The sequence below is a fragment of the Capsicum annuum genome, chromosome 8 (assembly GCF_002878395.1).
Source record: "Capsicum annuum cultivar UCD-10X-F1 chromosome 8, UCD10Xv1.1, whole genome shotgun sequence".
Taxonomy (NCBI): Eukaryota; Viridiplantae; Streptophyta; class Magnoliopsida; order Solanales; family Solanaceae; genus Capsicum; species Capsicum annuum.
Genome location: NC_061118.1, coordinates 155,597,181 through 155,623,749, shown reverse-complemented (window position 1 = coordinate 155,623,749; position 26,569 = coordinate 155,597,181). Strand labels below are relative to the sequence as shown.

Here is a 26,569-nt window from a genome sequence, read left to right as displayed (position 1 = left end):
TAATCCGGATTCGCGCCTGGTAGGGCCCCATTTGGGGAGTAGCGCTCCCAACAGAGTTTTCTTCATGCCGAGGGTCGAACCCTCAACCTCTGATTAAGGGTGAAACAACCCCATCCGCTGCACCACGACCCATGTTGGTACATGCAAGTTAAAATTGCACAAAATATACTTTTGTGATGAGAGTCTTTTTTCGCATCCTGCATATAGCGAAATTTCTAGTACTCTAAACTACTTTTTTTAACCGTAAGTAGTTACAAGTATGAAATTTACAAACATTCAATTAAAGAATAAGTCGATTAGATCAAAAATTGTTTTGACTTTCCCAAAGGATATTAGGGAGACTCCATACAATTTCATGTCTTCATTTTTGATAGATTTGTCCTCCTAATTAGAGGTGTGCACGAGTCGCTTCAATTTGGTTCGGTTTATGCACTACCGGTTTGAATTTTTTTTGTTTTTGTTTTTAAATATGTCAAATCAATAGTTAAGCTAATTAAGATATTTTTTTAGCAATTTTCAAATTAATTGACAAGAAAATATTCAAAAAACAAATATCAATTTGACGTAGTAATTTTAAATATCGTGTAACAGTAACAACTAACATAACATCAATAAAATGCTCAAAAAATAGAAGCAATAGCAACTAACATGATACATGTCGCCGTCATTGCAAACCCTCGCTGTTGATTTATCAAAAAGAAAATTGAATCGATTTAACTTTATCGGGCTATGGATTTTCAAGAAATTGAATAGGTTTATAGAAATTGAGCGAAGACACGAATAACTAATAAATAAAATTGGTAATTTATTATATTCTTATTGAGTTATTAGTTTATCCAATAACCCAAAGTGAAAAAAAATCAAAATCGAACCAATAACCAATTTTTTTTTATAAGACCATTAAAATTTCGTTAAACCAACAACCCAACAATAATAATCCAATAACATTTTTATAGGTTCGATTTTTGTACACCTCTGCTCCTAATAATAATAGATAGCTTTGCCCTCCTAATAATAATAATAATAATAATAATAAAATCTCATATTCTCGCATATTTGAGGTATATATTATGAATTTTAGAATCACATAAATAGAAAAATACTTCACAAGCTTTTTCTCACATTGGAGTGTTTAGTGGGTGATTTGGATTGCGATGGCCTATCAATGCAATAAAAAGAGTTGAATGATCATTTATATCACCAATTAAGTGTACATGTGTACCTTTACTAAGCGAATAAAAATTCAAGATCAGACACAGACATTGTATGGAACAAAAGTTTGCCTTAAGAGCACCCTTACGAAGACTTTTCCTTTTCTTATGGAGACAAAAATTCAAGATCGAACACTTGGTGGGACACTAAGCGTAATTTCCTTCTCATGAATGCTGTACTGTCAGTTGAGCCCAACCTATATACAACCGTGAATAACCCAAATTCATATCTAGTCCAATTAAAATGGGCCTACCTAACGCAGCCCAAATCTTTATTTTCCAAAGCCCAAGCCTTATTTCCCTTCCCCTCTTTTTCTTCTCCTGTTAAAATCACTATAAACCTCTTATAAACCCTAATCCTATTGTTGCTCGCCCCCGTTACACAAACATCAAAGCGAAATTCAGTAGTTGTACATGGCGCTGTACCTATTGTACGAGTCGGCGTCTGGGTACGCGTTGTTCTTGGCTCATGGGATTGATGAAATTGGGCAGAACACGGAGGCTGTTCGCAACTCCATCACTGACCTCAAACGCTTTGGTAAAGTCGTCAAAATTGAAGCTTTTAACCCTTTTGAATCTGCCCTTGATGCCCTCAATCAATGCAATGCTGTTTCTGAAGGTACAGCTACTGTTATCTTTGCTCATCGAATTTGCACTCTTTATGTATATTCACTTTTTGCGACACTCGATCCTAGGTAGTGGTAAGCTCTGCATACAATCTAGCTGTGAAGTATTGTGTCTTTTGGGTTTCTGCTTGTGTGCGGTTTAAGCTCTTTCATTTTATTGGGTTTTCAATTTGTTTTGAGTTTTGGCTGAGTTATTGACGTCTAAGCTCTTTCATTTTAATGGGTTTTCAATTTGTTTGAGTTTTGGCTGAGTTATTGACATGTGATTGTGGTGCATGTGACAAAAGTCTCGCATTTTTCTGATGTTTTTGAGGTAAACACTTGTACTTTTGATGTAAGAGTTATTCTTAATTTGTGTTTCTTTTCGTGTTGCATTAGTATTTATGCTTAAAAAACCAGTTAAAAAATTTAGAATGTTAAAAATGTAGGACTTGCGTTTTTTGTACATGGGGAATGTGTACAATTCTTCACCATATTAGCGTGTTTCTAATGCTCGTGGAATTATCCTCTCGATTACTTGAGTAACTTGATAGTGTTAAAATGCTGAGAAATGTGGTTGCAGCAATGGTCTATTGGGCCAAGATATTAAATACTTTAATTTTCATTTTGCCTGCTCTGACTGTTTTTTTTTGGAATCGGGTTTCCAGGGCAAATGACTGAGGAGCTACAGAACTTCTTGGAGCGTAGTCTCCCAAAAGTCAAGGAAGGTAAGAAAGTTAAGTTCAGCTTAGGCTTGGCAGAGCCTAAGCTTGGGTCGCATATCCACGAAGTAACTAAGATTCCTTGCCAGAGTAATGAGTTTGTTCTTGAGATTTTGCGTGGAGTACGGTTGCATTTTGAGAAGTTCATTGAAAACCTAAAGGTTTGTTGTATTCATTCACTTGCAAAACAGTTTATCCTTGCCATCCATGTTGAAGTATACCTAATTTTGTTTTTCCCTCTAATGTGTTTGTGTGGTTTGGGCCTTCAATCCATATTTTGGTCTTTGTTTGGGAGAAATGAAGGAACAACATTTTGCTTTTCACTGATCAATAACATACGAAAGAAAAGATTTGGAACAATCACTTGAGCCTGATAAAATTTTTGGATCAATCAATATTCGTTGTTGCATGGCTATTTTACAATTTACACAGAGCAGTCAGCACTCAGCAGTGTATATCTTAAAAGTTTAAAAACTTCCTCAGATAGGTGAGCTTCTACTTATTCTTTCACACTTTTTCTTGTAGCACGGTGATTTGGAGAAAGCCCAACTTGGTTTGAGTCATAGTTACAGCAGAGCAAAGGTCAAGTTCAATGTTAATCGTGTTGACAATATGGTTACTCAGGCAATTGTCCTACTTGATACTCTTGATAAAGATATAAATACCTTTGCCATGAGAGTTAGGTATGTTTCTTCTTTGCCTTGATCAACTCCACGTGTTGTACTTTTAACATGATACAGCCATAGTGCCACACCATGGTCAGTTTGATACTAATATCAACGTTACATTTTTGATGCTTGATTTGTAATTTTCGTCACAGTTATATATGTTTGTTTACCTTAGAAAAGAGCATGATACGTGCCATTTCTCCATCAGTTGAATAATTTATCTGTTTGTCAGGTATAGTCATTAAAAAAAATCTTAGGGCACTATTTGGTATCCATTGTTCTTACATTTGCATGGCTTTCTGCAATATGGATGAAATATAAGTTTGTTTTTAAGCCCGCCTCCATTTCAGTCCATTTGATTTCTGTATTGAATACGTGTTGATGCAGAGAATGGTACTCCTGGCATTTCCCAGAGTTGGTCAAGATTGTAAATGACAATTATCTATATGCCAAAGTTGCAAAATTTGTTGATGACAAATCCCAATTGTCTGAAGACAAAATTTCAGCATTAACTGAAATAGTTGGAGATGAAGATAAAGCAAAAGAAATTGTAGAAGCTGCTAAAGCATCCATGGGTAAGATATCATCCTTTCTCAAGTCATGGAAAGGATGCTCATTCCTTTTGCTAACCTTTTGGGTTCTAATTCTCAGGACAGGATTTGTCACCAGTTGACTTGATTAATGTCAAGCTATTTGCACAGAGGGTAATGGACCTTGTTGAATACAGGAAGAATCTTTATGATTATCTGGTCGCCAAAATGCACGACATAGCACCAAATTTGGCTGCTCTGATTGGTGAAGTCGTTGGTGCTCGTTTAATTTCTCATGCTGGTAGTCTCACAAATTTGGCTAAGTGCCCTTCTTCTACCCTTCAGATCCTTGGTGCTGAGAAGGCCCTCTTCAGGTAATCTGCACTTACTTATTTTGGTTTGCACTTGCTCTAATTGTCTCATGTCAGGTTTTGCTGGTATGTAGATTATTTAATTCAGCTAATGATCCCAACATTTTGTCTAATCACATTCTGGGTGGCATTTCCTATAATTTTGTTTCAGGGCCTTGAAAACCAAAGGAAATACCCCAAAATATGGACTCATATTCCATTCTTCCTTCATTGGTCGTGCCTCTGCTCGTAACAAAGGTCGGATGGCTCGTTATCTTGCGAACAAGTGTTCTATTGCTTCTCGCCTTGACTGTTTCTTAGGTCAGTCTTTGCAAGATTGAAGGCAAACATTTAATCATTTCATTACCTAATGGTTTCGTGCAAGAGCTTATTTCTTTTTTCTTTTTCACTTCAATTCCCCTATTTTATCTACAGATAAGAGTACTACTACTTTTGGAGAGAAACTCCGTGAACAAGTTGAGGAGCGTCTAGACTTCTATGACAAGGGGGTTGCACCAAGAAAAAACCTAGATGTGATGAAATCTGCTCTTGAAACCGTTGAAGACAAAGGTGAGTTATGGGAGCATGAAGCTATTACCTAGCTACAATCTGTAAACTGAACAATCTAAAATGGAACGTAATGAAATGCTCATTACCCTAGCCTGCTATAAGGAGAAGATGTAGAGATTTAAGGTGGTTCAAATAGATGGAATTAGTACAACCATACTTGCATGGTCACTTTCTTGACAACTTGGTGCCAGTATGATAAAAAGTTTTGAATGTTGTATCTTGCTGCTTTTGTACTTGTTCAGTCAATGCAACCAGACTTTATCTGCATGCATGAATAGAGATAGTAGACCAAATGTGTGCTTATTATTGGCTGAAGATTGGTTGAAATTCATTCCTAAGAATTTTTGTTGGATGTCCTTATTTTGGCTTCTGCACTGAGGATGTATTATTTGCGTGGGGTGCAGACACAGAAATGGACGTTGATGAGCCTTCTGCGAAGAAAAGCAAGAAAAAGAAATCCAAAGTTGATGTGGTGGAATATGCTCAATCCATGATCGAGGACACAAATGGTGATGCCTCTGAAGAACCAAAGTCTGAAAAGAAGAAGAAGAAGAAGAAGGAGAAGCGGAAATTAGAACAGGAGGCCGAGCCTGAAGAGGATCAGACTGTTGATAATGCCAATGGTGACGTGCATGAGGATGGAACAGCAAAGAAGAAGAAGAAAAAGAAGAGTAAGGAGGGTCATGGAGAGGAACTCCAAGCTGCAGTAGAAACTAAAAAGAAGAAAAAGAAGTCCAAAGTCCAAGATGATGAATAACTTGCTACTTTGCATTTCTTCGTCACCTCTTCAAATAGTGCCTGTATGCTCCTAGGGTAGATTTATGTCGTCTTTCAGTTTTTGCTTGCGAACAAAGTTAATATTGCTAGAGAGCCATGTATCAAACGCTCATCTTATTTATTATTATCAGAAAGGCCTCATCATGATTTCCTTCCGTTTGCGTGTTTTGGTTCACTTGGAATTATTTAATGTATTCCGGAGTTTTAAGCACCAGCAGAACTATACCAGCATCTTTGTCGCAAGGAATCTGCTCACATCTGGATTTTGGAAATACACGTGTATAGAAATTGTCACTAGTGTAGCTCAGCCCTGGATTCCAGATTCATCAATTAGTTTTTTAAATGGTAGTTTTCCCCCGTTCTGCTAAATTTACACAGCTTACTGGGAAGTCCCAACTCAGTACAAATTTCTAAAATTCATCATGGCTAGGCATATTAATTTCTTAGTTACGGTCCGACATAGTTCTCTTAAGTGCTTTCTCTATGAATGGCTCATGAACAGCACGTATGGAACGATAAGTAAGAGGAAGCCGAATAGAACAAGTACTTTTCGAACTGGCATCTCTCAAAACAACATCCCGAAATGGATTGACAGTATCTCTCTCTGCAGTTGCATCTTCGAAACCTGGTTCCCCTAGCGTTTTTGGTTCTTCAACATGCACAATTTTGACCCAAAGCTCCATAACTGTGATTCCATCTCCTGCAGTAACTTTGACCTCTATAACATCATCACTGCTCAATTGATTCTCGAGTTTCCAATGGCTTAACCACATCATTCCTTCTTTCCCTCCCGGAACTCCATAGAACAAGGGTTGGTAAGACCATTTCAAACTCCGAGTTAAGTTATCAACTGTAATGCATGGGCAATCAAAAGTTGATTCATATGGTTTATTTTCCACCGGCCTATAACGAAGTGGTCTTCCTTGAGCTTTGCACATGGCAAGAGGAGGAATTCTTGAAGGCGGAGTTAGGCGCGTGGGACGGAGAATGCTTGGTGAGAGCCCAATCGAGGAACGCTTGTACACAACGCAAAAACTCAAGCCTTCAATTCTGGAATTACAGGTAGGCACTTTGAAGGATGTACATGATTCTTTTGTGAACTTTGAGCTAAACCAGGAAGGAACTCTTTCACCTGGAAGGAAAGTGCTAAAGACGCCTAGTTGGTACAGCCCCTGCCAAAAATAACCCATAAATTTCGATATGCTCTTACCTATGTAAATATTTGCAGGTGTGTAAAGGTAGCAGGACATACCTGAAGAACAACTTTCTTTGTCTTCCTTGTTGGAGTCCACCCTTTACTGTGTATTCGGTAGTAACTCAGGATATTAGATGTAAAATTGATCATGATATTACCCATAGAATCCAAGTTCCACAAGCCTAGCTTGCTAAGTAGCTCAGCTTCAGTATTTCTCAAGGGCTCTAACTTGAAATTTCCAGCTATTTCCACTAATTCATCACAATTTGAGACGAGCAAATCCTTCAGTCTAGGTGATCTAGATTGATATGATATTTTCTCTAACAAGCTGCAGTTAGTAACATTGAGATGTTCTATATTGGGAAGTTCTAGGAGTGATTTAAGCTTTTCGCAGCCTTCCACTTCTAGCTTCTTAAGTCTAGTAAGATAAGTTATGCCCTTTGGTAGACTGCAAATTCTATTTTGGCTCAAATCTAAGTTTTGCAATAAGGAGAGTCTACTGAAAGCAACTGGAAAAGCATCATCGGATAGATTACATTTAGCAAGACTCAAAGTAACCAAAGAATTAGGTAAACAAATATGTGAAAGTTTCGGACATATTGTCCCCTTACACAACCAGGACCGCAGGAATCCATACCACGGTTGGACCTCTTCTGCAGTAGAAATCATTTGGTGAACTGCAATTTCATCAGCATACAGCTCTCTCAGTGAATCTAGTTTATCTAGATCCATTGGGACATATTCAAGACTTGAGCAACCAGAGACATTTAGTGTGATCAGACATTTTAGCTTGCAAATGCTATCCGGAAGTTTCTGCAGATTTTTGCAATTTTTGAGGTTCAACAGAATAAGTGATTCTAGACATCCGATGGTCTCATGAAGCTCAATCAAGCTTGTACAATATCGAAGGATCAATTTCTCAAGATTGGGGAGTCCGGAAAAATCAGGTGTTCTTAGAAGCTCGTAGGAATGACTGAGATCGAAAATCTTCAGATATTTAAGGAACTGAATCACAAAAGATAGATATGAAAGTAGAGTTAGACAAAACCAAGTAAGTTTCTGCTATACCTTAAAAGACTGAAGCACATTATACCACACCTTTACTCCATGCCAGATTTTCCTCAATCTGCTATGCTGTAATTCAATCACCACAAGGCTCTCCAGAGGAAAGTCAATTGGCATACACTCTAGTTGCAGCCCTGACCAGCGCAACCATGTTAATCTCTTAGGAAAAACGTCAAAAGATCCTTGAATCTCAACTTGATCAAATTGAAGCAGTCTCAACTTTTGCATATTTGTAAATACATCAGTTTCCAGAACCAGCTCATTTGTGACTTCTTTGGCATCTGACAAATGCCATGGAAACAAACCAAACCTTTTCTTGGTGAATTGACCACTCTGAGGATTAGGATAGTTGAGAAATTTTTTTGTGTTGCGTTTCTTGAAATCAATGGCAGAAAAGCTTGAACTAACTATGTCATTTTCCTTGAGCATATCCATGTCAAGGATAATGCCTTGAATTGTTTGAGTGGCCTGTTCAGATAGAGGACAGAAAATGATAAGTAAGCGCAAGTAGGCGTTATGAATAAGCTATCAGTAGAAAACAACTTAAATCCACAGAATCCCTACTTTAAGAGCCATATAAGACAGAATTTCTTACATGGTTCTGGATTAAGACATTATAGGAATCCTTGGAGCGCCATAGTCTAGAGCGTTTCCCAGGTTCCATGGGTGATTCTTGGCGAACAATGTCTCTTCCCATATCTCGAATCATTTGATGTATAACTAACCTGTTAGACTCACTAATCCTTAACAAATTTCTGTCAATGAGATTCTCAATTCCAATTATAGTGTAAAAGTTGCACCTATTGAGAATAGCTATTACTAGATCTCTGTCCTTCCCAATGAAAAAGCAAGCTAGGTGTAGAAATAAATTTTTATCATGATCATCCTCCAGAGATTCATAACTTACTGCTAATTTCTTGAGAATTTGATGATTCGGAATTGTTTCCAGCTTCTGTATTGTACTCTTCCAAATATCCATGGTTCTTCCTGCCAAAGTAGCACCAAGAACTTCAAGTGCTAATGGAAGCCCTCCACAATGGATTGCTACTTGTTCTGAACACATTTCAAAACCTTTAATAGGACAATCTTGACCAAATGCATGCCAACTTAAGAGCTCAATGGATTCATCTCTATTCAAAGCTTCAAACTCGTAAAGCTTATGCACATCAAAAGGCCTAAGCAATCTCTTGTTCCTAGTTGTCACTATAACTTTACTTCCACGGTATAAGAAGTCCTTCATTTCCAGTAGAGCATCCATTTGATCATGGCTATCAACATCATCAAGAACAAGGAGGATTCTTTTACAACTTACAGCATCTCTCATCTCAGTCATTCCCTCATCCACGGAAAACATAGGTTTCTTCTTTCTTTTGGAAAGATCAGAAAGAAATTGTCTTTGAAGAGTAACTAAACCTTTACGGTGTGTTGAATTTTCTCTAATGTTGGACAAAAAGCTGCTACCATCAAACTTGCTGAAGTTCAAATTATATACATACTTTGCCATTGTTGTCTTCCCTATTCCACCGATGCCACAAATAACAAGTGTGTCAACATCAGTAGATCCATCCTCTAGCCATGAGTTGATCTTTTCAACACGTCGTTCTATTCCAATCAGATGAGGACAAATATACAGGACTGGCCTGCTCAGTTTATTCTCAACCACTTTAAGGATCTTCTGTATGAATTTGGACTCATGTCTGAATGTTTTAACAAAATGGAAAAGTAACCAACACGAAGTTATTCACATGAATTCGTGGAGCCTGGAACTAAATCATGCAGCGTGACTACTGGAAACACAGAATCCTAATATAGTGTACAAAAACTGTTATCAGAAAGACCAAGATACAGACATCTTAAGCAATTAGACAAGAAAAGTCTATCCTTTGAGGCCTAACAGACTCAAGTCTGCAGACCGATCTTCAAAGCAAACTCCATAAGTTTCTACTAGTTTTTAAAGTTCCTGGTATGTTGGCATATCTTTGACTACCACGCAAATCATCTTCTCCTTCATATTGAGTTTCTATTCAAAGCAACATAATTATCTAACAAGTATTTAGCAATGCTAGTTCATGTCTTTATAAATGCAGGAAAAATGAAGTGCAGATTATATTTAACAATGTCAAGTTCCTCTCCTTTTCTAATAAGGATGATCCCAATCAAATACAATTTGTTCCAACTCTAACAAAGTAGATATCTGTGTTTACAAGAAACTCAAAATCGTCGATGAAGCATTGCTCAACCGTATATAAAGTTAGTAAACTCACCCATCAGCTTGGTTCTGTAAGACCATTCCTCCCAAGTCTGCAACTTGTTTAAGTGCTTCCTTCCATTTTCTAACCTTAGCTTTCCACTCATTTCCACTTTGATTCCTTCCCAGTTCTTCCTCATGCCTATCAAATGCTTCTCCAATTCTCCCCTTTTGCTTCCTAACATCAGAAGGATCCACATGGTAAAATATGGGCAGAACTGCACCTCTTGATATCCTTTTCCAATCCAAGACCATTACCAACTCATCAAGACACAAACTTGAAAACACATAATCATTTGAAAAGATTATAACTGAAACCCCTGATTCTTCAACACCCTTTTGTAATTCAAACTTGATTTGTTCTCCTCCCTCATTTCCATCACCACCTCTTAGTGTTACAAAACCTGCTCCCACCAGAGCTTCATAGAGATGATCTGCAAAAGTATTGCCATAGTAACTCAAGAACACTTGAGACTTGAACTCAGTAGCCATATAAGTTAGAGCCAAGGTCAAGGAAACTGGAATTGAGGAGATGAGGCTATTAAAATTCACACAAAGAGAAGAGGAAGAAAGAAAGTCAAAACGTTTTTTTACTTCTTGTTAGGGGTGGGGTGGGCATTAAAAACAAAAAAGTGAAAGATCGAATAGAACCAAATTATTTCAGTTTTTCTGGTTTGGTTTTTTGATTTTTCAATTCGATTTTGATTTATTTTTTATAAATTCGATATTTTGATTTTTAGGTTGACGCAATTAAATTTTCAGTTTAAATTGAAATATAAAAAAAATATATATTTTTTAATTATTATATACTGTATATATTAATACATATAATATATATTTATTATTTAATATTTATAATACATAAGTCCATAAGTTATTTAGGCTTTAGCTACAACTCAGTCCAAAGCCCTAAAATTAAAATACATTCAGCAATCGAAATTGAAAGTTATTTTTTGCATTAATTTTTGCAACCGAAAGTTAATATATAGTCCTCCATTTTATTTTTGCATTGAACGTAATTATACTCATTTGTCACCTAGAAGACTTTACAAGTTTATATTGATTTTTCTTTAATGTAGGAAAGTTAAACTAGTTCGATTTACAAATATAATTTAGCCTATTAAATAGCTTCAAAATCGAAAAATCAAAATTATTAAACCTAATAGAACCAAATTGAAATTTAAATAAATTAAATCGAACCAAATAATTCGGTTCAGTTTTCGATACATCTAATTTTATAACCAAAAAAACAAAATAAAAAATTGAATCCGAACCGAAGTACCGAACGTCCACCCCTACTTCTTGTTGCATCACACATCTTGTTAGTTGTTCCTCTATTGGTTTCTGAATGAGAATAATCCTAGTAACTTTTTATTTAAACAGTATTCCCTTCGTCCCATTTTACTTATTCTAAATTTATTAATTTGATTTCTCATTTTATTTATCATTATCTCATTTTACTTGTCATTTTTCATTAACCAAGATATACATTTTTTTTTATTTTTTTACCTTTAGTATAAATTATTTTTTCTCCAAATTAAAATGTAAACATCATTTAATAGGAATATTATGTAAAATAGTCATGTTATTAATTATTTTTCTTAATTAATGTGTAATGTCAAATTGAAACGAATAAAATAAGACGGAGAAAATATATCATATAATTTTGCGGAGAATGTGATGCAAATATAAAAAAAGGGATGCATACAGTGGAGGTAAATTCTAACACATTGAAAATCATGGAGCAATGAGAGAGGGTGTTTGGATTAGATTATAATTTGATCAAAATGGTTTAAACGTCATTTTCAAATTTTAAGAGTGTTTGATAATTTAAAAATTTGTTTAAAAAAAGTTAATTTTGACTTTTTAAATGCCAAAAGCTAAAAATTGGCCACTCCTTACTTTTCTTTTTATCTGTTGATCAAGTAAATGACTTTTGTATCCATTAAAATTTCCACTTATCCCAAAATTATCCTCTTGTAGCACTTATAATTTTCACTTATAACATTCATGATCTATACCAATTTCTATAATGATTAACTTTTTTTAATTCAATTTTTTATATTATATTAAATTATATTTTTGTAACAATATATATTTTACTAAAATAATTAATAATATTCAAACAAACGAAATTATTATAAAAAAATAAGTATACGTAGTAGCTTGCTGGCAGCGTATAATATTTATGTGCTGTATTTTTTTTACCTTTCAAGAAAATTTATTTTTTATCTAAAAAAAAATATTGATAAACCTATTTTTTATCTAAATATTTTTTACCTTAAATATTTTTTATTCAAAATTCTAATTCCATCCCTGATAAGAAAGAGTATGAATTTAAATTAATAAGGTTTCAAAATAAGTATCGAGCATTAAATAATTCAATTTTTTCTAAAGAATTTTTTAGCACACAAATTTAATAGTCATTCATGAAATTATTATATTGTATATATATAATATATATTATTAATTCAGTTTCAATATATATATATATATATATTGAAACTGAATTAATAATATATATATTAATTTTAATTTGAATCATTTTAGAAATAAAAATTAATACTAACTCTACATATTGTTAACAACTTTAAGAGTATTTCAGACATTTTAATCAAAAGAAGTGTTTAACAACAATTGTTTGCCAAACACATCAATAATTTTTTCTCAGTTTCAGTACTTTTATCCAAACGCGTAACTACTTATTTTTAAAATAAATTTCAGCACTTTCAAAAGTACTTTTTAAAAATCACTTTTTCCAGCCTATTCAAACGGACCCTTTCATTGCACTTGGGGATGGACATCAGTGGCAGAGCCAGGATTTTGGTTAAGGGTGTTCATATTTTTAGAAAAAGAAGCGGGTCATAAAAAAATATTGTAAAACGTATATTGAAGAAGAAGAATCTTTGAACCAAGCTAATCATAAAAAAACACATAGGATAACAAGTTGAAACATATAATATAAAAAAAGTCAACAAAGCAAATTCTATTAATAAAAGCTTGATTAGAAAATATAATTACAAGTGCATTCGGTCATGTTTCATCCCTTGAAATGTTTCTATAATACGCTCATTAGAAATATTCTTAAATACTCTTTTTTCTACATAAGGCACTATGCAACCATATAAGAATTCATCATCCATTCGATTCCGCAAATCATTTTTGATATACTTCATTGTCGAAAAAAACTCTTTCAACTGATGCAGTGACAACGGATAGAAGCAAAGCAAACTTCACTAAAAGAAATTCAAGAGGATAGGTTAAATGCTTCTTTGTCTCAACCAACTCTCTTGAAAGTTCTCCAAGTCCGCCTAAATTAGAGAATCTTTTATCAATATCACGAACATCAATAATATAATTAACAAGTTGATTCTCAAGAATCCTCATGTTGAACTCATCAAAGTCATCAGGATATAATTTAGCCATCGCCAATATCTTTTGGATGTCAAAACTAGAAAATGTATCAATTGGATTCAAGCAAGCTACACCATTAAGCAAATCACTTGTCACCTTATTAAAACGGTCATTAAGTTTTTGTAGCTACCAATCAATAATTTTATAAAACACATCCCCACAGTAATGGTGCAAAGTAGTATAATCAACTACTTTACGCCGTGATCTCCCTGAGTTAGCATATGGCTCATCATAATTGGGTAATTGAATACTATGCTTGATACAAAATTCCTCGACCTTTTCTTTGAGCGAATCCCAACCAACATTCTTTTTTAAAATAGGATCTCATTCATTATCTCGTAATGCTTGCAATCTTCTCTTTGCTACTTTGACAAGAATCATGGCATTAGCAATATCCTGTTTCTTTTTCTGTAATGACCCATTAAGATCATTTGTGATTCCTAAAACATCAGTCATCAAATGCAACAAAAAAACAGTCTCAAAAGTTTGACAACTTCTGAGAAATCCCTATGCGCTAGCTTTTTCTTTCGAAGTACTTGCATTTTCAACAAAAGAATCAAGTACATCAATAATAGAGGCAAAGTTACTAATAAAATTTTCAAACGACTTGTAGTGAGATCCCCAACGAGTATCACCGGCTTTAATAAGACCAAGTTCTTGATTTAAACCTCTACCCATTTCTAGCTCACCTATATCTAATGTCTCTTGAAATTTTTATTTTTGAGATTCTCGAAATTCATCCACACGTTTAAAGGAAGCCCCCAACACATTCAAAATATTTGAAGTCAATAATACAAGTTCTCCTATTTAAACACGCCTTTTAGAAACCGCAACAAGAGTCAATTGAAGTTGATGAGCAAAACAATGAACTGAGTGGGCCGATCTACTTTCTTGTTTAATTAATATTTTAAGACCACCTAACTCACTTTGCATATTGCTTGCTCCATCATAACATTGCCCTTGTACATAAGCTAAAGTTAAAGAATGGTGAGCAAGTACATCCACAATTACTTTCTTTAGGGATAAAGCACTAGTAACTTTAACATGAACAAGTCCAATAAATGTTTCCATCACAAATCCCCTTTTATCAACATATCGTAAACAAATAGCCATTTGCTCTTTGCATGATACGTCTCTTGATTCATCAACCAACAAAGCAAAGTAGTCACCATCTAAATCCTTTATTATAGCTTTGATAGTTTTAATTTTACACGCGGTCACAATATCTTTTTGAATATCATGAGAAATCATTTATTATTTTTGGAGTTTTTTCTAACACATAAGGTTTAATGTCATCACATCTACCCTCAAGCTAAGAAAGTGCATCAAGAAAATTACCTTTATTCAAGGATGATTCACTTTCATCATGACCGCGGAGTGCTAAACCTTGATTTAGAAGAAATTGGACCACATCGATTGAAGCATTTAACCGAACTCGATATTCATTCTTAATTTTCTCGTCCAACTTGTTAAATGCCACCACCTCAATAGATTGTTCCTCCCTCATAAGATCTTCACACTTCCTTTTTGATTGATTATGAATGCTATTCGGAGGACCAATGTTTTCTAAATCCCTTCGTGAAAAATGTATTACCACCACCTTGATGAATGCTTTCGCCTTGAAATAAATAACAAGGCAAACAATAAGCTGGATCTGCACTTACACTATATTCCAACCAATCAAAATATTCATCAAACCATTTAGAAACAAAACGATGTGGAATTTCAAAAAAATCTGTTTGAGGAAACTCATGATCTTGAGGTTGGAAAGGATGTTTTAGAATGTATGCCCTTCTTATCTCATCATGAATATTCGGAGGATAACTCAAAATCGAAGGTCTTTCAGCGGGGTCACCCTTTAGATCATTTACATCAAATTTTTGTCTCTGAGAAGATTGGGATGGTATTTCTATTTGATCAACATCTTCATCTCGTCGGGATTGATTTTGAGACGTTGAACTTATTTTTGAAACTTTACGAAAATACTTTTCCAAGCTCATTGAAATCTCAAACTAAAATAAAAATCAAGCGCATCACACTTATTATTCAATTTCAACAAATAAAAAATTATGAATACTTGAAACATTGTCCCATCCTCCCAAATAATATTAACTAGCAAGTTATCTACTAGATAAAATTAGAATATTAAATTACTTAGTTCAAAACCAAAAAAATACACAAAAGCAAGTTTAAGGGAAAAAAATTAAACTAAAACATACGAAGAATTGAAGAATATCTTTTTACAATTCACACTTCAATAGTCGGTGTGAAGAGGAGGGGCATGGATGCCCCGGTCCGTAGGTGTGAGAGGCTAGCGTTGAATGGTTTTAGACGGGGTAGGGGTAGACCGAAGAAGTACTGGGGTGAGGTGATTAGGCGGGACATGGAACAGTTACAGCTCACCGAGGACATGACCCTAGATAGGAAGGTCTGGAAGATGCGAATTACGGCAGAGGATTAGGGCCAGTTCGGGTCGCTAGTGTAGGGAATTAATTGGTGGGGGTGTATTCCTGTTATGATTCCGTATTCAATGTTCCGTGTTCCGTGTTCCATGTTTATTACGAATATGTGTGCTTTCCTCTGCTTTATATTCTTGCATTCCTGCTTTACTCTGTTTTATATTCCTTATGGGTGCCGTATCTATGTTATGTCATCTGCTTCTGTGCTGTACTATGTGTTTGTGTGATATCTCGTGACTTGAGCCGGGGGTCTTTCGGAAACAGCCTTTCTACTTCATCAGAGGTAGAGGTATGGACTGCGTACATCTTACCCCCCCCCCAGACCCCACTAAGTGGGAATACACTGGGTTTGTTGTTGTTGTTGTTGTTGTACACTTCAATAGTCGATGAAGAAAAATTATAATGATAGCCCGTTGAAACTTTGAAGACTTTAACACCAAATTTCATTTTTTTTTTAACAATAAGGTGGAGAAGATTGTGGATTTGTGGTGAGGGAATAGAGAATAGTTTAGGGTTCCTGAACAACTGAAGGGTCGGGTTTAACACTACTACTTTAGAAATTCGAATTTAAGTTTAACTTGTTCTTTTTTAAATTAAAAAGAAAAGTGTGCTTTAATTTTTATTTTTTTAAATCAGCCTTAGCAGCTCTGGGCTTGTAGCCTTTCACATTAGTTAATCAATTAGGCTTTCACACTTTATGTTAAATTGGGCAATGAATATTGGGTTGAATTTGAGGTGTAACCCGATCCAAATCTTTCAGGCTTTCAGTTCCCTTTTTAAAGCAAATGCATCCAATGGGAATCGAACCTGCATCATCATCACAAATTTACACACCCTTAACCACTAGGTTGTACATCTCTAACTTATCAAGGATGTTCATCAGTATGTATATAACCATATATATCTATATTTAACTTATATATTCGAAAAATTTTTTCCGATGAAGGGTGTTCATCTGGCCACCCTTCGCAAGCTGTAGCTCCGTCCCTGATGGACATGATACGACATAAGGTATTGAAAATTTAGGTTTGATAGTTTCGATTTCATGTTTTTCAAGATACTATATTGTATGCTGAAATATTTCTTGAATTCTTATCGAGACTTATCAAATGAGCAAATTATAATTTATAAATAATGTAACCAGATATCTTAAAGTATCACAATAATAAATTATATATTTATATTTCTTTAATAAATAAATATTGGTGATTACATATTATTACAAATCTTTGAATATACATAATTTTACAAGATTCACTAGTGAATAATAGTAGTAACTAATTATTTTTTAATATAATCCTTCTACATGATACAAATAAGTGACAACATCTTCACGTCAAGCATGAATTTTTTTACAAAATCTAATATGACGAGATTTTTTTTTATAAAATATAAATTTATGAATTAAATTTTACATCTAAAAATATTAAAAATCATAATTTCGAATTTAAAATCCTATTTATTATTTTTTAAAGAATTTAGAAATTAAAGTATTAATTTCAAAATCAAATCCTGCTGTCTTTCCAGTACAAGACTAGCCGGAGGTAAGAAGCAAGAAGATGATTGAGAAGTCGCCACGTGGTTCTCAACTATATAGCAACACCGCCCTTTTAAGGCTAGTCTTCCTCCGTCTCCGATCTTATCTTAAGGGTTCTTACAATACCCACAAGGTAAATTTTATGTTTAATAACCTTAGTCTCCAGTTCAGTTTGCGCGCAACTCAACTAATCTGAACAAGAAATCACCTAAGTGTTTTTCTATGCTCAACCCAACTTTATTGGACCCCAACCACTAGGCCACGCGCTTGGTTACCTATATTTTATGTTTTCTTGGGTATGTAATCATCTTGGGTGAAACCCCAGATGGTAAAGCTTCAATTTTGGCTTTATTTTTTTGGTTCTTTGATGGGTTTTCGTGGGACGACAAGATTTAGGTGGGTTAAGGGTTGTTGCATTCGAGAACTTGAGCTCTATTTAAATCTTGTTCTGTACATTTTTGTGGTTTGATAATTGTATATATTTTTTCTCTTGCAACTGTTTATGTGTTTATTAATGAGTCTCCTTTTTTGAATTCTACTTAGTTTTATGATGAAATGAAAGTTCTTTCTTTTGAGTTTAAAAGAGCTGTTCTTAGACTTGCAAAAGAGGCAATCTTTGGTTTCTTGATTAGTTCAACTGTTTCGTTTCTTGTCTTTCGATTTCTGTTACTTTATGTTGTTTCTTATACCTCTATTATTGTATTTGTTTTGTTGTGTTACTATCCGTTTTTGTTATTCTATGTTGTTTCTTGTACTTCTGTTACTTCTTTTTTCGGGATTGCTACAGACTGTTTTTTCTTGATTTAAGGGTCTATTGGAAAGAGCCTCTCCACCTCTGAGGTAGGAGTAAGGTCTGCCTACACTCTAACCTCCCTAGAGCTCACTTTGTGGGACTTCACTGGGTATGTTGTTGTTGGAAGTGGTTCACTATCTCAAAAGCATTTTCGTTTTTTTGGCTACATCTATCCTATTTTGGAATATGCCCTAAAAGTTTATGTTGTGGTCTGTTAATTTGGTGTTACTTTGCCGGAATCTTCTTTATGTCATTTTGGTTGAGAACAGATATCTTCTTTATGTCAATCTATAGTCATTGGTAACCTCTAAAATAGTTTATTCCATCTCTGCTGCCATCAGTTGGGTCTTTTATTCAAAGCATTCTTAGCAATGTTAAGTAAAAGAAATTTCTACATATGTATGTATGGTTCTACTAAGTATTAATCTGCATCTTTTGCCTACTGCAGCTGCAGCAGGTTTTGCTCATACCTTCTCTATTGCTATGGATAACTTCATCAGTTCTGGGTTGGGCAGAGCATTTAGGAAACAGAGAACTGATCTGTATCTACGACCTCAAAAGGAGTCCCAGTTGCGTCTGGATTGTTGTGATAATTCATCCATTTCGTCAACGCCACCATCTGATAGGTTGAGCAAAGTGTCAAGTTGTGATAATGTTGATTATGGTAATATTTCAAGAACATCGTATAGTAACCTTTGTGAAGCTGAGGCTGCAGTTAAGCTTGGTGTCAAAGGTGGAAACGCTGGAGACTCCTGTTTCAGTGAATATGAGCAAAAGGATGGTCAGATAGATATGAGTAGATTTGAGGGAGACTTAACAACATCTCAGATACACGATTCCAAAAGCAGAACCGTGATGTGCAGTAACCACTTCGGACTGCCAGGAGTAGTATCAGATGGAGCTGGGATTGACAGCAAAGTCAAGAAAGTGAAACTCAAGGTTGGTGGTGTTACAAGAACAATACACACTTCTGTTGCTGGTTCTTCTTCTACAAAGTCTTCGTCCTCTTCAGATGCCCCCGGAACATGGCAACCCAAGGTCATTATTTGTTTTCCTGTCGTTATAACTCCTTTATACACTTTTGCTTTATGAAACCTTAGAAGTGCATCACACTGATTGGGATGCACCTTGGTCTAATGATAAAGAAATGGTGTAGCATACAATAGGTATTTACTAGATTTGCCTAGAAGACTGTGACCTAACTGGTCTTTCTTAGTTATGAACTTTTCCTTAACTTGTCTTGAATGGGCTTGCCATATTGCAAGTTTTCTAGAGTTTATGTTTCCTGTCCCATCAGCAATTTTTGAGCTCCTTTAAGTAGTTTTCACCTTTTCATGGTTGGAATATCCAAATTTGCATGTTACTTTTCCTTGATAAAAATTTAAACATAAAAGCACCAACTAAGTGCATAAGAATGTGCCTTGTCACCTATTGTACCACTTCCTCAGCATGCCGCAGGAAGACTTTATTTTAGATTCCTCAAGGTAGTCATGATTGATGTCTTTAGAGGCTAATTTTAAGTTTTCTTCTTATATTCACAGCAGAATACAAGTGGACATTATTCCTTTTATAGTGGAAAAGCAATTGGCTTGCGAGGTGTGCCCTGGAAGGATTTTGCTAAAACTGGTTTTAACATTGGGAGAGTGGATTCCTCGATGGGTCAGTTACATGGGCAGATTGCCCTTTTGAAGCAATTTGGAAAACATGAGGCAACTCATAAAAGCAAGTCTCTGTCCAAAAGTCATTTGTCAGGTATACCATTCGATGATGATGACACTGAGGATGACGATGATGATGAGATCCGTTACCTGAAGAAGCTCAGGTCTTCCAAATACTCTGATCACTATGACGATGATGATAAAGTTGGATGCAGAAAACAGCGGAAGATATCAAGAGTGTTAAGTCAAAGTAGCAGTGTTTATGATGCAGATCTGAGTGATTACAGATCGTTTGAAGCAGGGAAAGGGATTAAGAAATCCAAATCTGAACGCGCATCTCCGGATACCGACTATGAAGAAGCAGTGGTTTCTGATACTGAGTTAGTACCCAAGAAGAAGATGAAACAACTAAAGGAATTCACTGATATTTTAGTGGATGATAAGAGAAACATGGCTGTGACAACTCGCCAGCGGGCACTTCAAACTGGAAAAGATATTTCTTACAGTGCAGGCTCGAGAGCAATTGAGTTCCCCCATGGACTTCCACCTGCACCACCTAAGAGTGAGTACTCTACCTGTCTTCTGTGGTTTACATATTTCATCTGAGGATCAGCTGATAAATTCAGTTTGGTCTGGTTGCAGAACAAAAGGAGAAGCTCTCTGAAGTGGAACAGCAGTTGAAGAAAGCCGAGGCTGCACAAAGACGCAGGATGCGAGCTGAAAAGGCTGCTCGAGAGTCTGAGGTTTATACATCTTATGCTTTTTTGAGCTTATGTGTTTTCATTATTCAAATACTTTCCATACAGCTATGTAAACATAGATAGCTTTTCCCAGGCTGAAGCAATAAGGAAAATCCTCAGTCAAGATTCTAGTAGGAAAAAGCGAGAAGATAAACTTAAGAAGCGACAAGAAAAGTTAGCACAGGTGAGAGTACAACCCAAGTACAGCATTTTGAAATTTTAAAGTTTGATGTAGTCTCTCCTACTTTATAGTTTTTGGCAATTTCCCAAGAACCTGTTTTTGGGTCGAAATCTAGTACTTATGCCTATTATCTGCTGTTTCTGTTTTTAATTCTCTTCTCTCTTTCTTTTTACAGTATTTTCCGTCCCTTTACCATCCATAGGAACACTTCTTTTTGTTCATTCAGTTCATTAGTCCCACTTTCCTTGGGTCACCATCCCCAACAATGGCAAAAAGAACTTTTTCCTTTCTGCCACTTCTGCTCCTTATCTTTGGAAGTGCATTGCATCATCTATTTTAGTGTCTGTGACATCCTTAGATGAGCATGTCCAGATCATGTGTGACCATTTTCATGTAATTGTTGTCAGGGTGAAGCCGTTATCTTTACAGAGTATTTCCTTGTTGAGGAACCAAGAGTTGCAATTTTAATTTTTCCTTTGCACTTGCTCTTCAGTTTATATGTCAGAATTTTTCTTTTGTGCGTATTTTTATGCATTCAGGAGAGGACTGCAACAGCTACTGCACTTTCAACAAATTCTATCAGATGGGTCATGGGTCCTTCTGGTACTGTTGTGACATTTCCTAATGAGATGGGACTCCCAAGCATATTTGAACCCAAGGCTTGCAGGTAATGATCTGTAGGGCAAAATGCTTATTCTTGAGTTTTTAGCTCTAAGGAGTGAGGACTTCTTCGGATATTCAATTTTCTTCCTTCGTGTTTAAATACTGATCACTAATTTATATAACCTGTTGTTTGGGTTTTATCTTGATTTTCAGCTATCCACCTCCTCGAGAGAAATGTGCTGGTCCATCTTGTATGAATACATACAAATACAGAGACTCCAAATCCAAGCTACCTCTGTGCAGTCTCCAGTGCTACAAGGCAATACGCGAGAAGATTCAACCTCTGAGTGCTTGTTGAGGAGCTCTTAAAGCCTGGATGCTGATGGACACTTGGGACTTTTTTGTTAGAGATTCTTGTGGAAGGACTGGTTGTGGTTCATAACATCTTTTGATTCTTCTCTCGTACTCCAGATGGCATAATCTATGGCTTCAGCTTGAGTTGTTGTTCATTGTAGGCACAGTTATTGACAGTTACCACCTTTGTTGATCCAGTTAGTATCGTTGTGCCTATGATCCATTTACCAAGATTCTAGTATATTGAAAATAGCTTCATTAAACCACCATGGAGTCTTTTGTCCGCTCAATTTGAAGTGGGACAATCACACAAATCTACGTTGCGCCTTCTGAATGGAAATGCTCTAAGAATTCGTACTTGAGGATTGAACAAAACTATAAGAAGAAACCTCTCTTGGTTTCCTCTGGAACCAATAAGATCAGGCTGAATGTGGATGGAAGCCCTGAGGGTAATCTCAGCGATCTAGTGCTTGGGGGCATTGTCCGTGGCAAAAACAATCAATGGCCATGTAGGAAGAGTTGACATTCAGAACATTCTAGCTGCAGACCTATTGAGCTGAAGGATGAAACTTTTTGTCTAAACGTTTTGAAGTCGAATGTCAGTCTAAAAGCTGTAATGCTGAGCATTACTCCGATCAATTAAGAGCCTATATTCAGTTGGTTCCCTTCCCGGGAATATTAAAAATGCGAACTAAGGATTCAAGGCAATCCTGCAATAAGCTAATGATCGAGTGTTTAGATGACCTTTGTTAATGAAGGATGTAAGCCTGACCCATTAGTGTGTATCTTCCTCAACTAGTACTGTATATGCCATATGTTTGCATCTTCTCTATCTGTTTGACCATTAGACAGGATGACAATTCACATGGTTGTATATCTGCTGTTTCAGTTATGGAGTTCTCGATATGAAGGCACTTGCATATATTATACCAATCCTTTGAAGGCTGGGCTAGTTTTCATGGAGAAATACCATGAGAGTGCCAGATGAGAGTTTGTATTCACTAAAAAAGTAACTACTGACTAAACACATTACTCACACAATGCAAAGAAATCATTAAATACAAGTCAAGTATATTCCAGCTGGGAAATTTAACCCCAGAACCTCAATCCTCAGGCTGTAAACTTTGGTCTTTAATTATGAGTTAACGTCATAAACTTTGGAATGCAATGGAGGTGATCTTCTGATGCTATTGTTATGGAAAAAACCTACACATTTATCAGCATATTTTGGTATATTTAGATACTAAAAAAGAGAGCCTGTGTCATATACAAAAGTAGGAAATTCCCTGTAGGATTCCTATTGCTACAGGGAAGGCTGAAAATGCCATCTTCAAGTTCCTGTGCCACTGTGGTGACCTGCAAAATCAACATTACTGTACTGGAGACAATAACCTTTATTATTTGTACTCTACAGAGGTGGTCCAAAATCCAAATGGAGAATATCAAGTTAATAATGTACTAACAGAAATTGTTTAAGGACTTTACCTAAGCATGCATGTCCAACTTAATTAATCAATCATTAGTGACAATAATGGTGGAATGAGTGAGATTTGTGGTCCAGGGGAAGTGAGGTGATGGGGGTTGATGAACCTCAGGGTCCAAATTCTAGAATCTATATAGAGAATAGGTATCTTTCAATTCATGTTCTTGATATACACATCTTATTTAATAGGGGTTGGCAATGGGCAGTTGAGGCCTGTCCATGTAACATCAATTTCATGGCCATCATTTTCAGGTTATATATCCTCCTCTAGCTTACTTATACAACTATATTACTATACAGAATTCATTTTGGTCTGGTGGTTGATCAGTCGGAATCATTTTAGGCATTGATGGAATTAAAATTTTCATTAAAACAAAGTCAAAATATATTATATCTCGGTTAAAATTACTTATCTAAAGTCTAAACAGTGAAATTCTTCAAATTGACAACCCTTTGAACAAAGATCGGTCCGTGACCGATTTTAAGCATCTAACACCGAAATTATTATAATGTACCAAAACAAATGAAAGAAAAAATATTCTTGATATTTTTAGTTTACGCCAAGTTTGGCGTATTGGAACGATCATCTCAATCATATATACTACTAACTATGTTTATTAAATAAAAATAAGAAGACTCCCTCATATCACATTGATTAGCTATTACTGTATCTAATAATGCAATTTGGCTTATTGTTTTTGGAAGTGTTTTGCTAAAATAAATGTATTAATTCATTGTGGCATAACGTGTCATGCACGCTGATGTTTACTTGAAATCGACACAATTAGCTTAATTGAATAAGGTATTCATTTAGTAACCTTTTACATGGGCAACTCTTTTATTAATGATATTTGGTTAGTACATTCTTTTCTTGATTTATAAACTATAATATTTTCTTTTTGCATTTCTCAGAATTCTATCTACATGTCTAAATCTTTTATTAGGTAGGAAAATCAACATTTAAACCGGATAACAACAAAAACATATTTAGTAATATCATAGTGCAGTTTGGAAAAAACGGATACAAAAACGAAAGCACTAGCAATAAAGAAATGATGTGATATTTGATCCGTACAAAGGAAAATAAATCAAAATTTGATGTGCTGAAGAAGAAAAAACCCAAAATTTGTTTCTAGGTAATTTGTTTTAACATTACTTTTCAAGTTTAGTTTTGTGATCTGAATCAGATAAAGGAAAAAGTAAAAGAAAAATGATAAGGTGGTCAGTAAGGTCAAATTTATAATGTCCTACTAATGTTATCTAAAAAATAATTGTTGTGTGATGTATATATTTCAAGATTGAAGTGAGAATTTGAATTATAAGAATTCATAAATTGTAAATCTGACAATTCTTATCAAGGGCGGTGGGTCACAGCGAATTTCCTTGTTTTAGGACAGGAAAATCGAAATGGTTAGATGATTGTCTTTAAGCAGCTGACTTCTACGTAGCTATAACTGCAGAGGATAGTCTCTAAAAGCTACAACCACCTCTTCTTATTATTCTCCGAAAACAGACCTAGATTTTGGCAATCACTCTACTGAGAGAACCTCAGAGCTACCAATAAGCCTTTAGGCAGGCAACGAAAATGGTAAATGTCATCTTCCTTTACAATGACTTCTTTCTTTCCTCTTCATCATACGAAATTCTAGCTCACCCTCGGATGAGGGATACTTAAGTCAGCAGCTCCCTTTGAAAATAGGGCATTGATCAGTGGGAACAAAGTAATGTAGATGACATTCAATTAATTTTTAATTTCACTATTCCTAGGTCTCCAGTGCAGGTAAAACACTTGAGAGATTACTTAATAATGGAGTATTTGTTATCCAGATTAATTCAATAAATAATGATTGGCTGTAAGTTGTAACCATTAATTAATCTGATGGTACACTTGCAAAGTTACATTGGATAATCACCTTCATTTCTCTTAATATAATAGTCAGTTTACTGACATGCAAAATCTTTATTTTGCCTATGAAATAATAATCCCTCTGATCCATTTTATCTGTTATGGTAAATAAAAAGTCTATAGTTTTTTTCTATATATAAAATCAAGATGAAATAATTTTTTTACTTTGATCCTCACTCTAATATACTCCCAAAGAAGAAAAAATAATGTGGTGAAGGAAGAATAGTACTTTTTAAACTGAGATTAAGAGAAAGTCAAATTATCCTTCTAATTAATATTTTTTAACGTAAAATAAATCAGACAATATAACTAAAGCTTTATCCTCATATTCATGCTGTTTAAGGAGTTATATTCTTTTTAACCATATTCCAATAATATCATATTTTTCAGTGAAAAGTGACATTTGTCTTAATAAATGTTAAATATACAGTATTCCCTTCAACTCAAGAGTAAATTGAAAAAACTTCAAAACAATGAAGAGCTGTTTATATTATTAGTTATTATTACACCTTTTTTTTAATAATAAATTACTAATCATTTTTATAATTCAAATATTGAATAACTTTTTAATGAGAAATTAATTTGCAGTCAAATGTTAATGGCACGCTTTAGAAAAGGATAAAATTTTAATTTAAACAAATCTTTTCTTGCCCATAATCATGAGTGAGCTTTACGCTTAATGTAAAGCAAAAAGTATATAGTTAACCTAGGTGTTTAAGTGGTCATATTGAATATAAAAAGTTTTTACAAACACTATTTTATCTTATAGTACACTTTTTGTAGCACATAGCAAAAGTTGTGTGTTGTGTGTAGTTCTCATCTGCAAAGTTGTTATAAACATAGTTCTAACATTGAGAGACAATTGATTGGATATTTCAACCAAATATATCTTTTTCTACTAAAAACTCTAATAATGTTGAGAAGTACTTACTCATATCAAAATTCAAAATTGTGCAGATAAAGAAAATAGGAATCACAATCCATCAGAAGCCCTTTCCTTCAAACTTTTTTCCCACCAAGAGACTTCTTTTTACTAAACTACACCTAAAAGTTCATTATATATTTCGTTATGTTTTTAGCTTACAAATATTCTATAGTTAATTAGCTCAAAAATATCCTTCAACATATACTACTGGAGAAAAAGACGGTAGTACCCCATACTTGTAAATAGATCCACTCTGCTAACAATGTGGATATTTTTTAGCAAAAAAATACATGAAGATTAAAATTAATCTATTTTAAACAGTTTCGATTTTTTTTTTTGCCTTTTCCCTTTTGTTTTTTCATTCCCCAACAAAAGTAACCTTATATTCAAAATCTTTGACTAGATCATCTTTGTATTAGTGCAACTATGAGAAGAGTTGCTAAGCAGGAATAGGTACAATTTCATTCCCTTTGGTGACCTTCAATAGGTACAAAAGATTGAAGTAGTACTTGCTAGTTGCTACTGACCGTAGCAAGACATTAAAAAAAACAAAGAAGAATAAAAAAAAAAGGAAT

At 34.8% G+C, this 26,569-nt stretch overlaps 5 protein-coding genes across 8 annotated transcripts; 2 read left to right on the top strand and 3 right to left on the bottom strand.

Annotated features, from left to right (window-relative positions):
* The first annotated feature begins 1,207 nt into the window (after positions 1-1,207).
* Positions 1,208-5,588, top strand: LOC107839710 (nucleolar protein 56). Its single transcript, XM_016683317.2, has 8 exons — positions 1,208-1,830; positions 2,485-2,699; positions 3,064-3,221; positions 3,594-3,781; positions 3,858-4,110; positions 4,259-4,407; positions 4,522-4,656; positions 5,061-5,588. The coding sequence occupies exons 1-8, from the start codon at positions 1,626-1,628 to the stop codon at positions 5,411-5,413; spliced, it is 1,656 nt and encodes a 551-aa protein (XP_016538803.1). The 5' UTR covers positions 1,208-1,625; the 3' UTR covers positions 5,414-5,588.
* A 288-nt stretch (positions 5,589-5,876) lies between these two features.
* On the bottom strand, positions 5,877-10,433 carry LOC107839709 (disease resistance protein RPV1). Its single transcript, XM_047395583.1, has 5 exons — positions 9,958-10,433; positions 8,289-9,390; positions 7,697-8,161; positions 6,686-7,633; positions 5,877-6,605 (listed from the first exon to the last, which is right to left on the bottom strand). The coding sequence occupies exons 1-5, from the start codon at positions 10,431-10,433 to the stop codon at positions 5,877-5,879; spliced, it is 3,720 nt and encodes a 1,239-aa protein (XP_047251539.1).
* A 2,664-nt stretch (positions 10,434-13,097) lies between these two features.
* LOC124886686 lies at positions 13,098-14,033 on the bottom strand. The gene is made up of 3 exons (XM_047395582.1): positions 13,892-14,033; positions 13,722-13,795; positions 13,098-13,481 (listed from the first exon to the last, which is right to left on the bottom strand). Exons 1-3 carry the CDS (start codon positions 14,031-14,033, stop codon positions 13,098-13,100), a joined length of 600 nt encoding a protein of 199 aa, XP_047251538.1.
* Positions 14,034-14,162: 129 nt separating this feature from the next.
* Positions 14,163-15,355, bottom strand: LOC107879363. Its single transcript, XM_016726411.2, has 3 exons — positions 15,020-15,355; positions 14,694-14,973; positions 14,163-14,581 (listed from the first exon to the last, which is right to left on the bottom strand). Exons 1-3 carry the CDS (start codon positions 15,353-15,355, stop codon positions 14,163-14,165), a joined length of 1,035 nt encoding a protein of 344 aa, XP_016581897.2.
* Positions 15,356-17,156: 1,801 nt separating this feature from the next.
* LOC107839707 lies at positions 17,157-21,946 on the top strand. 4 transcript variants are annotated; one of them, XM_016683314.2, is made up of 7 exons: positions 17,157-17,484; positions 18,593-19,182; positions 19,689-20,364; positions 20,445-20,545; positions 20,637-20,726; positions 21,263-21,390; positions 21,540-21,946. In XM_016683314.2, exons 2-7 carry the CDS (start codon positions 18,628-18,630, stop codon positions 21,682-21,684), a joined length of 1,695 nt encoding a protein of 564 aa, XP_016538800.1. In that variant the 5' UTR covers positions 17,157-17,484; positions 18,593-18,627; the 3' UTR covers positions 21,685-21,946. The 4 variants fall into 4 exon arrangements, with proteins under 4 accessions (XP_016538800.1, XP_016538797.1, XP_016538798.1 ...); XM_016683311.2 differs by having other exon boundaries at positions 17,307-17,484; positions 19,686-20,364; XM_016683312.2 differs by having other exon boundaries at positions 17,316-17,747; positions 19,686-20,364.
* The last annotated feature ends 4,623 nt before the right edge of the window (positions 21,947-26,569 follow it).

Bases quoted from the DNA above. Each gene is read 5' to 3' on its own strand.
- LOC107839710 (XM_016683317.2), top strand. From the start codon at position 1,626: ATGGCGCTGTACCTATTGTACGAGTCGGCGTCTGGGTACGCGTTGTTC. The intron at 2,700-3,063 runs GTTTGTTGTATT...TTTTTCTTGTAG, and splicing joins AGTTCATTGAAAACCTAAAG to CACGGTGATTTGGAGAAAGC. The intron at 4,657-5,060 runs GTGAGTTATGGG...CGTGGGGTGCAG, and splicing joins TGAAACCGTTGAAGACAAAG to ACACAGAAATGGACGTTGAT.
- LOC107839709 (XM_047395583.1), bottom strand. From the start codon at position 10,433: ATGGCTACTGAGTTCAAGTCTCAAGTGTTCTTGAGTTACTATGGCAAT. The intron at 9,391-9,957 runs GTGAGTTTACTA...TAAAACATTCAG, and splicing joins TTACAGAACCAAGCTGATGG to ACATGAGTCCAAATTCATAC. The intron at 6,606-6,685 runs GTATGTCCTGCT...TATTTTTGGCAG, and splicing joins CAAAGAAAGTTGTTCTTCAG to GGGCTGTACCAACTAGGCGT.
- LOC124886686 (XM_047395582.1), bottom strand. From the start codon at position 14,033: ATGGGTAGAGGTTTAAATCAAGAACTTGGTCTTATTAAAGCCGGTGAT. The intron at 13,796-13,891 runs GTACTTCGAAAG...CTGATGTTTTAG, and splicing joins TTCTTTTGTTGAAAATGCAA to GAATCACAAATGATCTTAAT. The intron at 13,482-13,721 runs GTAGCAAAGAGA...ATTGATTGGTAG, and splicing joins ATGCCATGATTCTTGTCAAA to CTACAAAAACTTAATGACCG.
- LOC107879363 (XM_016726411.2), bottom strand. From the start codon at position 15,355: ATGAGCTTGGAAAAGTATTTTCGTAAAGTTTCAAAAATAAGTTCAACG. The intron at 14,974-15,019 runs GTAAGTGCAGAT...ATTTATTTCAAG, and splicing joins TTGATTGGTTGGAATATAGT to GCGAAAGCATTCATCAAGGT. The intron at 14,582-14,693 runs GTAATTTTCTTG...ATATTCAAAAAG, and splicing joins TGAATCATCCTTGAATAAAG to ATATTGTGACCGCGTGTAAA.
- LOC107839707 (XM_016683311.2), top strand. From the start codon at position 18,628: ATGGATAACTTCATCAGTTCTGGGTTGGGCAGAGCATTTAGGAAACAG. The intron at 20,727-21,262 runs GTGAGAGTACAA...TTATGCATTCAG, and splicing joins GACAAGAAAAGTTAGCACAG to GAGAGGACTGCAACAGCTAC. The intron at 21,391-21,539 runs GTAATGATCTGT...CTTGATTTTCAG, and splicing joins TTTGAACCCAAGGCTTGCAG to CTATCCACCTCCTCGAGAGA.